This window comes from Empidonax traillii, unplaced genomic scaffold (genome assembly GCF_003031625.1).
Source record: "Empidonax traillii isolate 1590-97213 ecotype Southwest subspecies unplaced genomic scaffold, ASM303162v1 scaffold408:size522183, whole genome shotgun sequence".
NCBI lineage: Eukaryota > Metazoa > Chordata > Aves > Passeriformes > Tyrannidae > Empidonax > Empidonax traillii.
In genome coordinates, this window is record NW_020955601.1 from 483,065 (window position 1) to 501,139 (window position 18,075).

At 43.6% G+C, this 18,075-nt stretch overlaps 2 protein-coding genes across 3 annotated transcripts; both read right to left on the reverse strand.

Moving 5' to 3' along the window:
- Positions 1-1,313: 1,313 nt before the first annotated feature.
- On the reverse strand, positions 1,314-9,509 carry DDX47 (DEAD-box helicase 47). The gene is made up of 12 exons (XM_027893851.1): positions 9,385-9,509; positions 8,664-8,757; positions 7,024-7,212; positions 6,253-6,324; positions 5,623-5,741; positions 5,036-5,107; positions 4,798-4,914; positions 4,490-4,636; positions 4,051-4,188; positions 2,631-2,701; positions 1,970-2,099; positions 1,314-1,876 (listed from the first exon to the last, which is right to left on the reverse strand). Exons 1-12 carry the CDS (start codon positions 9,472-9,474, stop codon positions 1,757-1,759), a joined length of 1,359 nt encoding a protein of 452 aa, XP_027749652.1. The 5' UTR covers positions 9,475-9,509; the 3' UTR covers positions 1,314-1,756.
- A 3,665-nt stretch (positions 9,510-13,174) lies between these two features.
- Positions 13,175-17,929, reverse strand: APOLD1 (apolipoprotein L domain containing 1). Of its 2 annotated transcripts, XM_027893852.1 has the most exons (3): positions 17,842-17,869; positions 15,988-16,117; positions 13,175-15,678 (listed from the first exon to the last, which is right to left on the reverse strand). In XM_027893852.1, exons 2-3 carry the CDS (start codon positions 16,001-16,003, stop codon positions 14,933-14,935), a joined length of 762 nt encoding a protein of 253 aa, XP_027749653.1. In that variant the 5' UTR covers positions 16,004-16,117; positions 17,842-17,869; the 3' UTR covers positions 13,175-14,932. The 2 variants fall into 2 exon arrangements, with proteins under 2 accessions (XP_027749653.1, XP_027749654.1); XM_027893853.1 differs by lacking the exon at positions 15,988-16,117 and having other exon boundaries at positions 17,842-17,929.
- Between the last annotated feature and the right edge of the window lie 146 nt (positions 17,930-18,075).

Below are 18,075 nucleotides of genomic sequence, written 5' to 3' on the forward strand. Positions count from 1 at the left end.
TCTCTCAGGTAACCAGAAGTAGCAGAAGAGTCTTAAGCTCTGCCAGGGGAGGTTTAGGGTGGATATTGTTTACAGAGAGAATAATCAGACATTGGAATGGGCTGCCCAGGGAGGTGGTGGATTCACCATCTCTGGAGGTTTTTAAGAGGAGATGGATGTGGCACAGAGTGCCATGGTCTAGTAAATATAGCAGTGTGGGATCAAGGGTTGGACTTGATGATCCTGAAGGTCTTTTCCAATGTGGCTGATTCTGTGTTCAAATTTCTGTGCTTCCACCCCTGCCCCTCTGTGCTAGAGGGAAATGGAAAATACACACTTCCTGCTTTACAAGAATGCTCTTAGCAGTCAACATATCCAAGATTTCTTCATTTACTCTCTGCCACTGATTTTGGACAACGTTAGAGCTATCAAACTTGAAGATATTTGGGAGATTTGAGTAAACTGCTACAAAATAAAAAGGACAAAGTGAGAACACTGGCACTCTTCCTGCATCAGAGAGTACATCTGTTCCTTATGAAGAAACAGACCCATTTTTTTTTACATTTTTTTTCAAAATGTGCTGCCCCTTGTATGAAAGCATAAAAGCATTCTGACTAGCATACAAGTGTATACTAGATTCATCCTGACAATTTGGAATAACCACTGTATTCATCTTGACTACTGCAATAGTTTCTACTTTCCACCTAGATCTAAAAAAGACTATTGTGAACATCATTTTTCATGTAGCAGAAAATCCAGTTAATGGACTTTGAATTTTCATGTTGAGTGATATGGAGGAGCTTTTCATTCTCTGCCTACCAGGAGAAACGTTGTCCAGCTTGAAATTTTTTACTGCCAATGAGAACTAGCACTAACCTGGTTAGATATGAAGGTAAGTACACTTATCCCATTCTTGCAAGAGTCTACTTATATGGCATGGAACTCTGCCTAACACAGAGAAATAACTAGGGAAACAGAGCTTCTATGATACCCGTTTTTCTTCACCATCTTGCTTGTGAGCTGCTTTCCTATGTTAATACCCCCCTCTTGTGTTCGTTTACAAGTACTACAAGAATCAGCAGCAAAAACCCCACCCAAAACCCAGACCTCTTCTTGTATCCTGTCAATCATTACACATTCTGGAGGGAATTCCAAGCAGTAAATAGCCTCATCCTGCCGAAACTGATGCTCCCGTGCTGGGCCACTTTTCTGCTGACATATCGAAGGTATTCATGTCACATGTGAATTGCTAAGATTGACCTAAGAAGAAAACCTGGCAGAGCAAATATACAAACCGAACAAAACAGGTCAGTGAAAAAACAAGGAGAATCAGGTAGCTTTAAAATTAACCAAAATATATTTGGAGTTCTCCACATAACACATCCCTGTGAAAAGTCAGTCGTTTAACTTTTTCTCACAGATCTATCTGACCCCAGATGCACTCAGTGAGATTGGATAGTGAGACAGGCTGCAGCAGTGCAACAGCTGCACTCACACTGCACTTCTTCGTGAATGAGCAGGGTCAGACCACAGCTGCTTACAAGTCCAGAGGTGACAGTCTCTGATGATGTCTCTGAACGGAAGATTGGTACTACGGTACCACAATGGTCCAAGCTCAGTCTGCAGCTGGTGAAGCAGAAGAGTTGTTGTTTTCCTTGCGGACCACCCAAGTTCAATGTAGTTTTGAAAAAAAATCCATTAGAGATGGCTTGGTAGACCATTTTTGCCAGCTCATACAGCCATGAAGAGAAAAGTTAAAAAGTGTTCAAATACCAAACTAGAAGGTTTTCCTTTTCTTCTTCTTCCCACCTGCCACCTTATTCCTGACACCAATAGCTTCTTCTGTGTCATCATCATCATTCCGAGATCGCTTCTTCTCTCCCTGCTCCCGCAGCTCCTGCAATGCAATCAACAGATTGACCCAGAGTTTTGGTGCCTGAGGAAATTCAGATTACAACAGCGAGCAGAGGGACAAAAAGTCAGCACCCACCATTCGAGCAATTCTCTGGGCCTCAGCCACACGCTCTGTGAGCATCATAACTTCTTCCTCTTGCATGGGGAATGCCGGCAGCTTTTTGCCAATCAGGTGTTCAATGCGCTGGAATAGCTCCACATCATACCTGCGAGAAGACAAGACACCAGCTTGAATCAGTCCTACTGAGAGTGCTTCAGCTGTCACCACTCACAGAATTCATCCTTTATCTCCAGCCCACAGATAAGCTGTGCTCGTGGTCTCACAAGCAACTCAACTGCATCTGAATGATGCCATTGTTTGGGGTGGCTTCTCTGATTTATTCAGCTCATCTCTTTTCAGAAGGATTTGAAAAAGACTTTTTTAGACAAACGGTTCAGTAGTTATAAACACCCCCTGCAGTTACTTAAGCTGTATTATGTATTATAAAAATGTATATATATTATACCATTCAGTTATAAATTACATTACATGCTCATTACAAGCCTGCTTCTAGAATTTCTCTACACCTTTCTCCCTCCCTACCCTGGGCTTTGAATTCTCTCCCCTTTAACTAAATAAAACCAGCTGGCACCTCAAAATGAAAAGTAGTATTTTCTTCTCATGCAGGATGAGGTCAGGTATTTTCTGCTCTGAAATAGAGCTGGAAAGAATAAGTCTGCCAAATTTTAATACTTACTGTGTGACAAAGGTGATAGATTTGCCAGATCTTCCAGCTCGAGCTGTTCTCCCAACACGATGAATGTAATCCTGAAAACAATTTGCTTGATAAGCAATAAGATATGTTCACCAAACACAGAACAGACGTCATGGCAAATCAGCCTATATAATTATTCTTCAGGAAAGAACAAGAAAATGGGAAGAAAATACTCCAGGATTAAACACTCAGGACCATGTGCAGCATCAGAATTAGAGAAGATGTTGGCTTGTTATGGCGTTTCTTTGGTTTTAACATTTGAATTCTTCTCTTTCTAAAGGTGAAGATCAACTCCATTTATTCCAGACTGCAGGCCAAAAGTTGCAATACATGACCTTGCTAAGACTTCACTATCACTTCCTTAGAAAACTAATATTCACAGTGAGCCCATGCCTACATTTTCAGTCTAGTGCTCTGCATAGTCTATCTTTCAGAGACACTCTCAAACAAGTAGATTTAAATTTGGCAAACACAGTGAAAAGGAGGATGATTGAGAATAATTTGGAAGAGCCTGATCTATTGAGCATCTTCTGTTAATAAGGTTCTAGGCTGTTTTCCAGGTTTTATACTGCATTACAGAAATTAAAGTGCTCCCTTCTCCATACAGGATCTGTGGAGAAAGAATCATGAGAAAGGATGTGTTCTGTGACAGGGCTAGATGAGAAAGGAGAGCACAAAAACTGCAGTAAGATCATTTAAGCTGCTGCCACCTCCATTTTTTTTCTTTACGTTTGTCCTTTTACAACACCAAAAGCAGTTCTTCGAAAGATCACGCTTTCTTATTTTTCAGGGTATAATATCTTTATCACTGTAAGCAACAACAGCAATTCCTGAAATGCATGTTAATGGTATGCTTTCTGGAACAAGGCTGAGAGACAGTCACATCTCTGACATAATCCTATACTTTCTGTAAGACAGTTGGTAACTCACTTTTTTTTCATTTGCTGTACTTCTGTGATATGAAGGTGAAACATAATGTGAGTCACCTCTCTTGATTAAATGCTCACTGAACATAATGGGAGAATTTTTTTTTTTTTAAACACAGTTTAAAATATGAAGGCAGACCTGGAGCACAGGAACACGTTAGGCTAGTAATAAGTTAAAACTGTTTTCAAAGCCCTTTAATGCAATACGGCAAAACACATACCCTGAACAGAAATGCAAAGACACAGAATGTTCCTCACTTCCCCTCTTCACGTATGGGATCAGTTCTACAATCCAGATGAGGCCATCCACCCATGAGATACCAACTCAACTGCAGAGGTCGAACTACACCTTCTAATCTACAGAAGTGTGAACTAGGCTTCCAATCAAAAGAACAGAAAAACGATGTCTTTGTTCCTTTGTCTACCTTCACTATGCTCCAGGTGACCAGAGGCTCTCAGCAGACACACAAACTTACCTTAGAGTGTGTAGGAATGTCAAAGTTTATCACGACATCTACATGTGGTATGTCCAGACCTCTGCTTGCAACATCAGTAGCCAGCAGAATAGAACGTGCCTTTGCCTTGAATTTGTTTAGAGAACCCAAACGTTTGTTCTGAAAGAGGACAAAAATGGAATTAGAGAGTAACACTCATTCTAGTTAATATGCTCCAGTTGAAATACTGGTACAAAAGCACTAGGGGAAAAGCTACTCAAAAATCTCACTTCTCTAATTTCTTTTTGAAATATTACAGAATCAATGGCAGCATTCACATTAGTTAAATCTTCAGAGATCAGTCTAGTCCACTAGCTGTGAAGTACTCCTTCTGCAAGGTAGCTGTCACTCAGTATGGTGCTGCCCATTTCCCAAGCCACAGGTCTCCTGTCTGCTCCATTCTGTAGGGTAGTGCCCATACCTGACTCATCTGCCCATGGAGAGGAATGGCAGTGAACCCCAGGTTGCGGAGCAGTAGAGCAGTCCTTTGAGTATTGTTACATGTACTACAGAATATCATGAAAGAGTTACCAGCTAGTTCATTCAAGATATAAACCAGGTAGCTGTCCTGTAAAGAAAGAAGAGAGAGAATTTACACAAAAAATTGAAATAATCACATGTGCAACATTAAAGACTAAGTCTAAGCTACAGAAGATGACAAGATACTGGGCAGATGTTGGAACAAGACAAGATGCAAGGAGATAAGGGAAGAAACAGAAGTGGCATTACCTTAAATTTTGAGGGAATGAAAATATAGTACTGCTGTAGTTTTTCAACTGTCTGATACTTGGAAGAAACAGCACATTTAACAGGATTCTTCAGAGCTGCACGTTGGAGTTTTTGAACCTGGTAAGATCAATGCAAGTTGTAACTGGATGGACAGAGATCTTGTCAGAAACCTATATTATACAGTTTAGTCAACAGGATAGCCTGATAGAAGAACTAAAGCAGAGTACTCTGCTCTCACCTTCTTGGTCATGGTGGCAGAAAACAGAAATGTCTTCCTATCTCGAGGAATCACTTTTAGTATCTTATCCACCTGTAAAAAAGAGATAAGGAAATGGAAATACTGAATATTGTGAGCAACTAAGACGCAAGCCTCCCCCAAATATAATGATCATCCACATGAAGAGTAATGCATGTGCAGACATACAGGAGGAACAGATTTTTCCTCTTCTAAAGGGAAGGTGTAGGCTTGTTGACAATTAGGCAGTGTGAATTCCAGAAGTCCAACAGCAGTGCAAATATCAGGCAATGTTTCTGCAGGAATGTGTGAGTGATTGTGTTCTACATTAACTGTGTCCACATCAGGCAGTCCACAGAAATCGGTAGATTTCAGAGACAAAATGCCTCCTACTGTCTTGACGATGCTCTGCAGAACTCCACTCTGTTCCACTCCACTTCCACCACAGAACTTTTGTGTAGCTATTAGATCTTAGTTACAGTTTGCTCATAATTTCTAGAGGACAGCTCGGTGTTTGCTATGTGACTGTATGAACCCATTTTAAAGGGACTCATCTGGTGTTCCAAACTCTTCTTTCAGCAGATTCCTACCTCTGTCTCGAAATCCATGTTAAGAATCCGGTCAGCCTCATCCATCACTAGGAACTTCAGAGCACGTAAGTTGAAGCCCTTTGTGTTCTCCAGATGATCAACTAGACGGCCAGGGGTTGCTACCAACATCATGAGAGCAAATTGAATTAAAGCAAAGAAAAAGTAAGATCCAAACAGGCAAGACAGTCATTCACTACAGAAATAGAATTTTTTGCCCAAGAAAAGTAAAGGCAGATTGCTTTGTGGGAATAACTCTTTCATAGGATATCTTCAGAGAGTGTTTTGAAATACGACTAATGGAGTCAGACCCTCAGAAGAATGTCCTCCCCCTAAAAAAACGCAACACAAACCAGATTGTAGATGAGCTGCACTGCGAAGGATGAGACCAGGATTTGAAATACTTGAGGAGAATGAAAAAACAAGCCAAAGGAGGTCTTGCAGGAATCCTTTGAAATGAGCTTGTAGCAGCAGTTACTGGTGTATACTTTAGAAACATTAACAAACCAATACCTAGATTTCAGGACAAAAGCAAATGAAGGATGTACTCTCACAAAACCTTCTGGCTGTCTCTCTTTGTGTAACTGCAGTTCGATAATATTCATACTCCATATCCCCAGCACATTAACTTACCAATTATAACATGTGGTTTCTTGGCTAAGGCCAGCGATTGAGACATTGTGTCAATTCCACCTACAATAACAGCTACAGGATAAACAGAATACAGTGAATCCCTCAGTGTAGCACCAGCCAGCCACTGGCTGTGTTTACACCTACTCCCTACCACCCACAACAATGCTGTACAAATGAAAGACTACTTATTTTTATGAGAATTGATAAGAATTCGCTTAACTGTATGGCATAAGAGACCTGGGAAGGTCAGGTATGCTAAAATAAAGTCCTTTATGGACTGGCCCCAGGTATTTTATTTTCACAGGCAGAATCTGTTCCTTGTAGCTTAACTCAGCTAGAAAAATCTAGAAATTCTAAAAATACCCATAAAACTATTACTATTGGTAGTAATATAATAATAACAACAACAACAATCATGGGAGTATCTAAAGAATCCATACAGACAATCTGAAGGAAAGATTAAACTACATCACACTATAGCGGGGAGCTCTATGCAATTTCACTGGACACAAACCTAATATTGAGAACATTCCCTTTTACTTCCATCTTTAACTGTTTAGACATAAAACGCAGAAGAGCCACAGACTCCTCCAATGAGGAAAGACCACAGAGTCTTTTGCAAACCTGATACCAGATCCCTGTCTGGGGTCACAAGCTTTTCTCACTTTTTGTTCAACCCTCCATACAAATCCTCTATTTTTAACTTTGCAATCCTGACCTGACAAACTTCAGTCTTCAGAAAAACTGGTCCAATATCAATAAGCTACTTACTAGTTTGGACACCAATGGAGGATCCCAGAGCTTCAAACTGCTCTGAGATCTGAAAGGCCAGCTCCCTTGTTGGTGTGAGGACAAGAGCAAACAGCCGCTGAGGTGTTTCCAGCAGTGCCTGAAGAATTGGCAAGGCAAAAGCTCCTGTTTTTCCAGAGCCAGTTTCTGCCAGTCCAATGACATCTCTGCCTACAAAGAGCAGCAAGGAAGGTAATAAACTGTTACATATCTAGAACAGAGAAAGAAGCCTTTAAAGCACTGCGCAATAAAGCACAAGAATTCCCTAAGGACAGAGAAAAAAGGAAGACACACAAGGTAAAAAAGAACAAGGGATCAAACCAAAGAATTTCTGTACAACTCTGAAGCATTTTTAGACTTCATTTGTGCAATAACTGCAGTCTCAATACTCAATTCTCTAATTAAACTTCTGCTAATATACAGGGTTTCATACAAACTTTAAAATAAGCTTTATTTTGTCTCAAATTTGCCTGTCGATTTACAGCTTAATGGCTCTATCTTGATATTCTAGTCCAAATGCAGTCTGTTTACTGGCTTACAAGGAAACAGACTCCAGTGTCTGAGACTGGCACAGGAACTACAAGACAATAGCACCACCAAACTCAAATTTCACAAACCACAATTGTGCCATTGATTAATAAATCTAAATCAGTTTGAAGCAGGAAGAGTTAGAACAGCAAGTCCTTTGCCCAAAAACTGTGCAGGCAACAGGGTGGAATTAATCAGTAGACCTCCTGAGCTTGTACAGTTCAGAAGAACATGCCACCAACCTTACACTAAAGACAACTTCTCAGGAATGCAGTCTTACTTTTGGTTGGTTTCGGGTTTTTTTCCCCCCAAGAGAACCTTATATGTGGAATAAAAGAGTCTGACAACAGTTAAGTACTAGGGCAGAGTAAATACTGAAAGTTTGTTCCAATTCTGTCACTACATTGTTCTGTTCCTGCTTCACAGTATTTTGGGGAGTTTTGTTTTAAAATAAAACCATTCTAGAGGCAGAAATGTTTGCTGAATTCAGAAATTTATTTTCTTGTAATTCCAGGGTGCTTAGAGAAAGTCACTGTAGTTTGGCTATTACACACTTCAGGAATCTAATTTCAAAGAATTGCCTGCTCACAGCAAAGCAGATCATACATGCTACAGGATCAGCCAAGGTTTCACACACACACACACACACACACACACACACACACACACACACACACACAGACTGTGTCTGAGACTGTAGGTCTCTATCAGAAGAGGCACAGTCCAAAACCTACTGGAAACCTCCTGTGTATCCTTGGGTACTTCAGAAAGAAAATGGTCAACTCAGACTAACAGCTCAAATGATTCATAATAATTCTATATCAGAACTACACAACAAGAGTGAACATGCAATAAACCATGTTTGTACCCACTTGAAAGTTTGGATTGTGGGCAGTGTTATAGGATAAACTAGTATTCCAAGTGCCACATGAGTAGGATGCAGAATGAACACAAAGACTACTTCTAGACAGAGATCCTCAACGATGAAGAAGTTGGGACACACTCATCCCTGCCCCTTCTCACTCAGTAAAATTCATTCACATAGAGCTCCTGGAACATTCCTCAATTCAGGACCAAAGAAGCACACTGCTCACCTTGGAGAGCCACTGGAATAGCCTCAACTTGGATCTTCGTTGGCACCTTCCATCCCAACTGGTCACAAGCTTCACACAGCACATCTGTCACTCCCTGAACATTAGTGAAAAGACAAAAGGGAAATAGACATCCCCAAGAAAACGTAAATTAAATCACAGACTAAAATTAAATACATGCTGCAACAGAGCCAAGCTTGTCTCTAGTACAAACCAACCCCATCATGCCCCCAGTTCAACCAGCTGAAAGGGCAGGCTGCCCACAGTGATCCCCACCTCCATCGGTAACTTCGTAGGATTTGTTCAACACAGTTAGAAAGGACTGTCATCAGGAAGAAAATAGTCTGTTTTACCCTAGTTTACACATGTAACTTTACACACACACAGAACTGTCTCTCGTCACCTCAGGGGGTGTCCCATGGGCATGGGACACGAAAAACGCCAGCGCAATTTAAGAGAACCGCAAATACAGGCAGCTGGCTGAGGAGAGCTGATCGGAGCAGCAAAGGCAGCCTGTCCCGGCCAGCGGCGCGACTCCCCATCCCTCCTGCCCGGGCACAGCACCGCCGCTCCCGGATCGACCGCCCGCACGTGTCCGCCCGCCGCCCACACGGCGCTGCGTGGGAGCTCCCCACGGCCTGAGCTGCGCGCCGGGGGCCGGGCGGTGCCCCTCGGGACGGGAGAACGAGCACCGGGGGCAGAAGCGGTTCCGTCCCAGCCTCACCAGGTCCTTGAAGCTCCGCAGCTCTTCCACCGCCGCCTCCGACTCCGTCCCCGTCCCCGTCCTCGCCCCCTCCTCCTCTCCCGCGGCCATCTTGGACCGTCCCCGCCCGTGGCGGCGCAGAGCACGCCGGGAGCTGTAGTCCTCCGCCGCGTGCGATGGGATTTGTAGTTCCGCCGAAAGAGCCCGCCGGAGCGGGCGGATTTACCCGAACCCCGCGGGGTCTCCAGGGAAGCGGGACTTGGGGATCTATAGCCACCTGTCCTGGGACAAGAGCTGTGTGAAAACCTTCCTGCCCGGCATTGACAGCAAGCGGCTAAGCCTCAGGCCCGCAGCTCAGCGCTGCACTGCTTAGGCAGTGGGTGATGGTGCTCTGCGCTTGTACGTTCTACAGTTGGGAGAGAACAAGGTAAAAGGAGATGAAAAATATACGACAGTACAAGAATATATATAAGCTTGCATATAGAATACATATGAAGAGCAAATTAACTTCTTCAAAAGTGTTGGTATGAAACATTTTGAAGCACTAGCAAAGGGAAAAAAGAAAAGAACTGTCATTATCCTACCTTGTTTTCCTGTTTATGGTAATTGCCAGTGTGAATTTCTGAAGTGCCAGAAATACAAAATAAAGTGAACTATGGCAACTTACAGCATAAAATGAGATAATAGGGGGTGAGAGTAGATGTAAACCCTCTCCCAGCTCTCTTGACCACTGCTGTTGTGACTCAGGCCTGCAAGCGCTCAGTGAGAGGTGAAAAAGATGATGCATTTATTGACCTTCCAGGGAGCGCAGCATCAAAATGTCATGTCTTGATGGAAGTTTCTGGGATCTGGTTTCCATGTGCTCTGGGTGTAGCCTCTGATCTGTGTCCCAATGCTGATTGCAGCAGGGCAACCTTGCAGCTAGGGGAGTTTCCTTTGTTTTAGGGAAAAGAAAGATAACCTGTGCTAGAGCTCAGGCCTCAAAAGGACAGCAGAGCTGGCTACAAAACAAAACTCATGACTGAATGCCTGAGCAGGCCTCCCTCTCTCTGGGAAGGCCATCTGGGTGTACTCTCAGTGGAAATGCTGATGTACTTGGGCATGTGTCACTGGATTCCAAGCGTGGCATTTCCTCTGCTCCCAGAACAATGAGGAAAGTGAGAGACAATATGAACAAACTCTCTGCATGACATGGAAAGGAGAGGAAACCTGAAACAATTCATGGGCAGGAGTGGAAATGAAACTTCTGCATCCCACAGTGCTCAGAAGCAATGATTTTAAAATAATAAATTAAAACAAACAAAAATAAGCACCCCATGTAGATGTGACCACGTTTCAAAAATTACAGCAGTCTGAGCTATGAACTTACTATATATCATTAGTGCTAAAGGCTAAGCCTGGCTGGCACTTTTACATGAACCCTTGTAAGGGTCACTGGGATGCCTCAGGAAACGGAGGAAAGGATGTGACAGGAAGTCACCGCTTGTGATTCTTTGTTGAACTCACTGCCCATATAATATGATGCTGTTTTAAAGGGGAGGAAGGTGGAGCAATTCTATTCTGGTGAAATTCCAGTTTATGTGATTCCCTTTTGTAAATAGATGTATTTGAATGAGAGTTTTCTCCTGTCCTAAACTGCTGTTGGGAGCATTCATGTGTGATAAAATATATATGTAGCTTCTAAACAGTAATTTCTGTTTTGTGCTTTTCAGCACAGGACACTCTAGATTATACCAGATTTAGAAATTTTCACTCCAGGGCTTCTAAGCTTGGCTTTTGACCAAATATGCTCCTAAGTCTTTTGCATGTTACAGCTCAGTCTCCCCTGTGGGGGACAGGGCCAGAGCATCTGCAGCAGACAAATTTCAGTGCAGATACAATGTCAGCTATTTCATAAGGGATGCATAATATGACAAGATGGACAGTGCGTACAGTAGGTCACAGTTAATGGTAATTGGTCCTGTCTACCCACTGGAATGCCCAGAGAGAGGCTATTGGGATATCCTGGCTCCGTGCTTGCACTTGGACTCCTTTGTCATGGACATCTTATGCTTTCAAAGCATACTATAGGGCTTTGCATTGAAATGATATTTGCATTCCTGCTTCACCATTGAATTATTCCTCCCTGCAACAGTTTCAATTAAAGGGGAGTAAAAATGGCTTCAGGAGGCCAGGCTTCATTGTTGCTAGCCCAGGCTAAACATCAAATCACATATATACTGTTCTCCTCCTGCCGCCTAGCTTCCAAAGGAAGAGTTCCACAAGCACATCTACTACGGAGGGTAAGTAACATAACTACTAGCAAAAAAGTTGCTTATAGAAGACACTTCCCCCAAATGTTGCTTGTGACTCTAAGAGAGTCTCAGTACTGGAATTAATACTAGTACTGGAGTGGGTGTGCTCTGTCCCAGTCCAGATCACTCACTTGCTTTTTTGGTACCATCTCTGGTGCTCCTCTGACCCATCAGTGAGTTATTTCAGGGAGCAAAAGGAGTAAGAAATTAATCTTACTCCCAAATATGGTAGATTTCTGCCAGCACAGTTCCTAAAGCTGGCTCCTCTGGGCATCACATGAGATCCATTGCTGACTGTGTGGACAGAGGATGGCATGTCCAGAGCTGGGTGAGGAGGATCTGACCACCTCCTGCCCTGCCTGCTGACAGATCAAGTGTAGCTGAGGTGTGAGGGTGCAGCTTTAGATTTGCAGCATCACCTGGCTTAGAAGGTGTCCAAGAGCACTGGGCAGGTTTTGGGACAAAGCAAGTCTCACAGCTCCTCTGTCTTGTGTAGGATTACATATCACCAAGCCTGTGGGCCCCACTTTCTGCCTGACCCTCCCTTTGTGTGTTCCCAGCAAACAAACCTGGAGAGGGGAGTGGCTGAGACCTAGCCAGGAGAGTGTGGTACCAAGCATATCAATTACACTTGCATAGCAGCACTGTGTAACAACCCAAATCCTGATTTGGAGCCAACAGTTAGCCTTGTGAAAAACTGAACAGAAGCAGGATTATTTGCCTGTGTGGTGGAGAACGGAAGCAAAAGTATCTGATTTGTTCCCAGCTGCAGAAATGCTGGCTGTGATTGCAGTGAGGGATCGTGCTGAGCAGAGCAAACCAGCCCCGGTGAAGCTCTAAGCTATCAAGTGCAGATCCCTCTGCCAATCAGATTGGTCCATTCAGAGCTGTTGTTTCTGTGTTGTTTCCTGTGTGGACAAAACTGCATTTCCAGAAAACTAGGGAGCAGGTAGGATAAGTATATGTTACATTATTGTCTCTGTGATGATAAAACCAGAAGTATGTTAAAGTTGTAACTGGTCTGATAGAGTTAAGATGGAGTTATTGAGTAAAGATGGAGTCATTGGTGATAAGCTGAAGCATTAGGAAAAATTTTGCATTGTGTCTGCCTTTGCATAGTGTGCAGTTCACACTCTAAAAACACAATTATGTGCTCACATGAATGTATCTCAGTGTTTGCATATCAGAGCCCAAAATCCTCAGTGTACATAGGCAATGTGCATACCAGCATGTGCACTCACACAGACATAAAAACATACACTCATACACAAATGCCAGCTATGTCTGACATGGAGCTGATGACCTCACTCTTGTCCTTGCCTTCTGAACTGCTCATATTGATCCCTGGCTTCAATGTCTGGGGCATGAAAGCCAGTGGGCAGGATGGCGATCACATGCCGGTGTGCAGAGAGACACTGACACAAAAGTGCTTCATATTCATTTAATTGAATCAGCAGTGTACTTGTTCATTTCTGGTAAACAGGCACAGGTATTATAAGCATCTGAGTCACACTCTGAGGGACCAAAGCTTTTTGTTCTTCCTATGTATAAATGCAAATGTTGATGTAATGAGAATAAGAGACAAAAAGAGCAAGGATTCAAGCTTTGTGAGCTGGAGTCTTGCTGTTCCTAAGAATTTGGTTAGGGTTACAGAATTACATAGTGGGTTCTTTGATCATTTTGATTCATGCCTGTGCAGGGAAGTTTCACTTTTCTACTGGGGCATGCTTTTGGAGGTGGAGTTATCCCTGCATTAACTCTTTTGTTGCCTCAAGCTAGTTTCAGGGTCTCTTCCTTGTACCTCTTCTAGGTACTGACATGATCCCCATCATCACAATACTTGAGCGCTTTTTGGTCTTTGTCCCAGAAACATTTTTGTGAGGTAGGGAAGTGCTACTATCCCCATTTTTAAAGAGGGAACTGAGATACTGAGGGGTCAAAAATCACAAAGGGCATATTTAGTGGAACAGTCACTTAAAACAGGGTCCCATTCCTTGTTCCTGCTCCTGCTCTGCCACTACTCCTCTGTACCCCTCTTGAATATTAGTACCAGTATATATTTCTCTAACATGAAGCCTTCCCTGGGAAGCATTGCTAGGAGTATGTGTAGTTCTCCATGAGTGCTGCCTCCTTCCTCACAGATAATCCACTGTGGGTCTCACTGGCTGCTTGACTGCATGGAGACTGACACCTCCTCCTCTCTGATGTGCTCCCATCACAGCTGGGCTCCAGCTCAGACCAGTAACATCAACCCACGCTTCCCTTCCTGCTGCAAGAGTTGTAACTGCTTTCTTCTACCCATGTCCTAAGGCAGACTCTGATCCCAGGGTCACTGACCTGTTTTTCTTTCTGTTCCTCAGATCTGCTGCCACCAGTTGATCATGTTTCACCTATTTTTTAACTATCACCACTGAGGTCTTGCTTTCCTTTTCCTACAGGGACTTGCCCTCCCTCACAGCCAAGTAGCAGATAACTTGCTCTCACATGCCACAGACTTGCTTTCACTCTAAGAACTGCTTTCCTTTGGAGCAGAGACGTCCCTTTTAAAGAAAGAACTATATACACCCTTAAATACAATATAAAAACCTTAAAATAATACTGTGTAAATAAATAGAACACAAACATCACAATTTGCAGTCTGGAGAGGTTTCTTCAAAATGGATAACTAATTCTGGCCCTGCTATTTCACCCTAGGGTGATGAACCATCCATACAGTCTGTCATATCTGGAGCTGCTTCTTCCTACAGCCTTTCCAGATGTACCTTGGTAATGGGACTGTATTCTATAGGAAATTGGCAGCTGCTGGCTTTTTTAGGGTACCCCAGTCCTTGTACCACTCATGGATTCATAACTTGTTTACAGACAATTCAGTCAGCACCAGGTATTTCATCAGCCTCCTGACCCACTTCTTTTTGCTGCTTTGGGGAAGCAGAGCTGGGCAGATGGCTGGGGAAACATGGGTGTGAGGAACATCCACCTACCCCAGCCTTCAGCTTCTGAGATCTGCTGCTGTGTCCATCATAGTCCATGTGTCCATCATAACCTCCAGCCTGATTCAGGTGTCTACTGTCAGTTGGTGGTGTGTGTGTGTGTGTAAACCTTAGCTTCCTATCAGGAAGGAGTTTGTGTTCAGACATAGATAAAGCACGCAAGATGTGTGCACCTGTGTGCATCAGCACCACAAATTTTACCATAGCAACAGGTAGCAGTGCTAATGGTCACAATTAGTAATGTAATGCCTCCAAACCCATTTTTAGTATGAGCCAAATACTGTTTCAGCTGGATGGTCTCAGGATCTCAGCAGTGGTTTTAGCACCCAAGTTGAGTCCCCTCATGCATGGGGAAATCTCTGTTCTGGACTCAAGAAGGTCACAGACTTCATCCATTGCCCTAGTGCAGGTCTCGAGGTTGGCAGCCAGCTTCTGGATTTTGGCCTTCAGCACAGCCTGGCTTACTTTTGTGACCTCCTTTGTGTATTCTGGCACGAGGAAGCTGTGGGAGCCACAGAAGACCATGAAGCAGACGGAGTTGTACAGCGAGATGGAGGCCCTCTTCTCTGACTGGCACAGTGTAGGGTCTCCCGGGCCCTGCCCCCGGCGAAGGAACTCCAGGCAACCAAGGATTTCCCTCATCTGTTTCCGACAAGTCATTGCAATTTCCTGCACCTTCTTCACCTCCCGGGAATTGCAGAGCACTAGGGAGAGGTCGGATGTGATGCTGACAGCCCCCCCAGCAGTGGCCAGGCCCAGACCCACAGCTGATGCCAGGAGAGAGGCTCCCAGCGTCACTGGGCTCAGGGACAGCCCCAGGATGGCTGTGACAGCTCCTGCGGCAGTCAGGGTGCTCCCACTGACATTGGCAATCAGGGACCTCTTGCGGAGCTTGTTGAGTTTACGAGCTGCCTTGTGAAGGTGAGCAATTTGGCCACGCAGCCTCCTCCTCTGATCCAGCAGTGCTGTGTGGAAGTGGTGTGTGGGGTCTTGCACTTGCGGAAAGGCAGCACTGTTTCTCTCCATGGCTTCTGTCCAGAAAAAAAGAAGTCTGGGTTGTGACTTTTGTCCAAAAAACCCCACGAGACATGCTCAGTCTGGACTATCATTTCAGGGATGGCATCCAGCCAAATCTTTGTTGCTTCACCCAGCTAAAAGAAAGGTTTTCTGTCTGCACGCACATGCACACTCACGTACACACACGTACCCATATGCACATGCACATTTAATTACACATTCCATTGTAACTTTCAGACAGAGAAACTTTTACATGTTTTTCTTGCTCCCTGCAAAGACTAAAATATCTTAAGGGCTGGACGCAGAGATGTTATTGCCACTACCTCTGTGAAAACACATAACGTCTATTCCAACCCTGGGGACTGAAATTCCCTTGAGACTAAGCGACTCAGTGCCTGGAGTAGTGATGCTGCCAGAACTAATGTGTTGCCCCAGTGATGGGATTCAGAGGATCTGCAATATACAAAGGCATCTTTTACAAGAATGGTCAGGCTCTAAGGAGGTAAAATCCACCATCCCACTTTTTTATTTAGGGGTGATTTCCCATTAAAGGAGGACAGAGGGAAGTTACTGAGTGGAGTCAAGGTCTGGCTTTTCCATATCAGAGGTAAGCAGCTCACTGATGCCTTGGATGGGTATTGTGAACATCCTTCCTTTCTTTAAGCCTAAATAACTCAAGGTCCTGCCTTTTTTTTTTTTTTTTCTATTGTAACCTGGCGTCAGGGTCTGGACAACTATGGGAACCATTGTTCCCTGGTGCTTAGTCCAATGTGTGATCATGGATCTCCAGTGACAGAGAGGCCTATGGGCCTTGTTTAAAAGGTTCATGAAGAGCACATCAGAAAAGCAGGCCCATTTTTAGTGTACACTCCCTTGGGGATGGGGGAATGGGAAATGCAGGGGCCTGTGAATAGAAAAGGCTTGAAAACTCCTGGCTATGGCAAACCTCCACTGGCAAGACAGCAGGAGATTGTCTTGCCTTCTAGAAGGTGAAGGATTTCTGTGCTAGGTGGTATCTGTTTACAGTCTCTGTTCTTTGTCACAAGGACAGAAAGAAATGTTCCCATAAGCATTTTCAGGTTTCTTTAGGACTGCAAAATGCTTTACAAAGGAAGCTAGCATCCTTAACCCTGTTTTCAGGGAAACTGAGACAAAGGGAGTCAACAGGAGTGATGTAGCACCACCAGTTGTCTGGTTGGAGCAGAACTTCTGTGCTTCACAACACTGCATTGTGCACACAGCTATGCTGCCTCTGCACCTTGCAAGGTCTAGCCATAGGACTAAAAAGCTGTTTGCAGTCCGTAACACCCTCATAACCAAAAGAACTTTCTGTAGCAGAAGGGCCCTGTCTCAGAGCCAACTAAGCAAAACTGTTCATTGCTGCAGTCACTTTTTCACTTCTAATTCTTCTGTACTGTGTGAATTGGAGGTATCTGGTCCCTCACGAAGTTATACTATGTATTTTGGATCCTTGGGGCTTCATTCTTCAGAATTCCAGTGCTTCAGGAGGAAAAAACTTTGTGCCATAAGTAGTCTTTCCATCCTGAAGTGTATAAGTAAATAATTCTCACTGCAATTTTTCACCCTTCTACTTGCTTATCCTAATCCATCTCACACAGAATCCTTTAAAGCTTTCCCCCATGCCCTTCAGAAAATGACCCCAATCTCTCTTGGTATCACTGGGCCCTTTGAATCACTTAGTACGTTGTGCTTTTCTTAGGTGGGGGTAGTATCCTATTATTTTTACACACAGTAAGAGAGAAAGCTGAAAGCATGACTAACTCCAGTTTAAATGGATACCAGCAATAAAATGAACAATGAGTGTATCACCAATAACATAACAACACGACAATATGATGATCATTAAATATATAAATTCCTGTAGCCTCTCAACAATTTGTTCTGAAAATTTAATTGCTAAGAGCTCTCTCAGGTAACAACAGCGACCATCTCACTGCGTTAGTAGAACAGTCATTCAACATATATAGCATAAACCATGTAGTGATGCATATCTTTTGAATACACTAATTTATGCCAGTACAAAGGAAAACAAATCCAACTACAACTCTTAGAGAAAAATCTCCCCAACAGTAAAGCTATATATTAGTTCAAAACCTGCAAACGCTTTCCTAATACAGTACTTGGAGATACTTCAAAAATTACTGGTTCAAACTTACCTTCAGTTTCCAGCTGACTTCCCAAAAGACAAATTTTGATCTGTTTCTGGAGGAGACCAATTTATAGCTCCTGTGGACCAATTGCTGCGATGGGAATGCTTTGCCTCATACTGGGAGTTTGCCATTTCCTGTTCTCCCTTGTGCAGAAGGATGTGACACACTGGAAAGTGACCTGCAGGACAGCAAGCACACATCATGTTCAGGAAATGATCGCTGCGAATGAACATTGTGTGT

Bases quoted from the DNA above. Each gene is read 5' to 3' on its own strand.
- DDX47 (XM_027893851.1), bottom strand. From the start codon at position 9,474: ATGGCCGCGGGAGAGGAGGAGGGGGCGAGGACGGGGACGGGGACGGAG. The intron at 4,637-4,797 runs GTAATGCCACTT...CTTTCTTTACAG, and splicing joins TCATTCCCTCAAAATTTAAG to GACAGCTACCTGGTTTATAT. The intron at 4,189-4,489 runs GTATGGGCACTA...GTCCTCTTTCAG, and splicing joins TCCATGGGCAGATGAGTCAG to AACAAACGTTTGGGTTCTCT.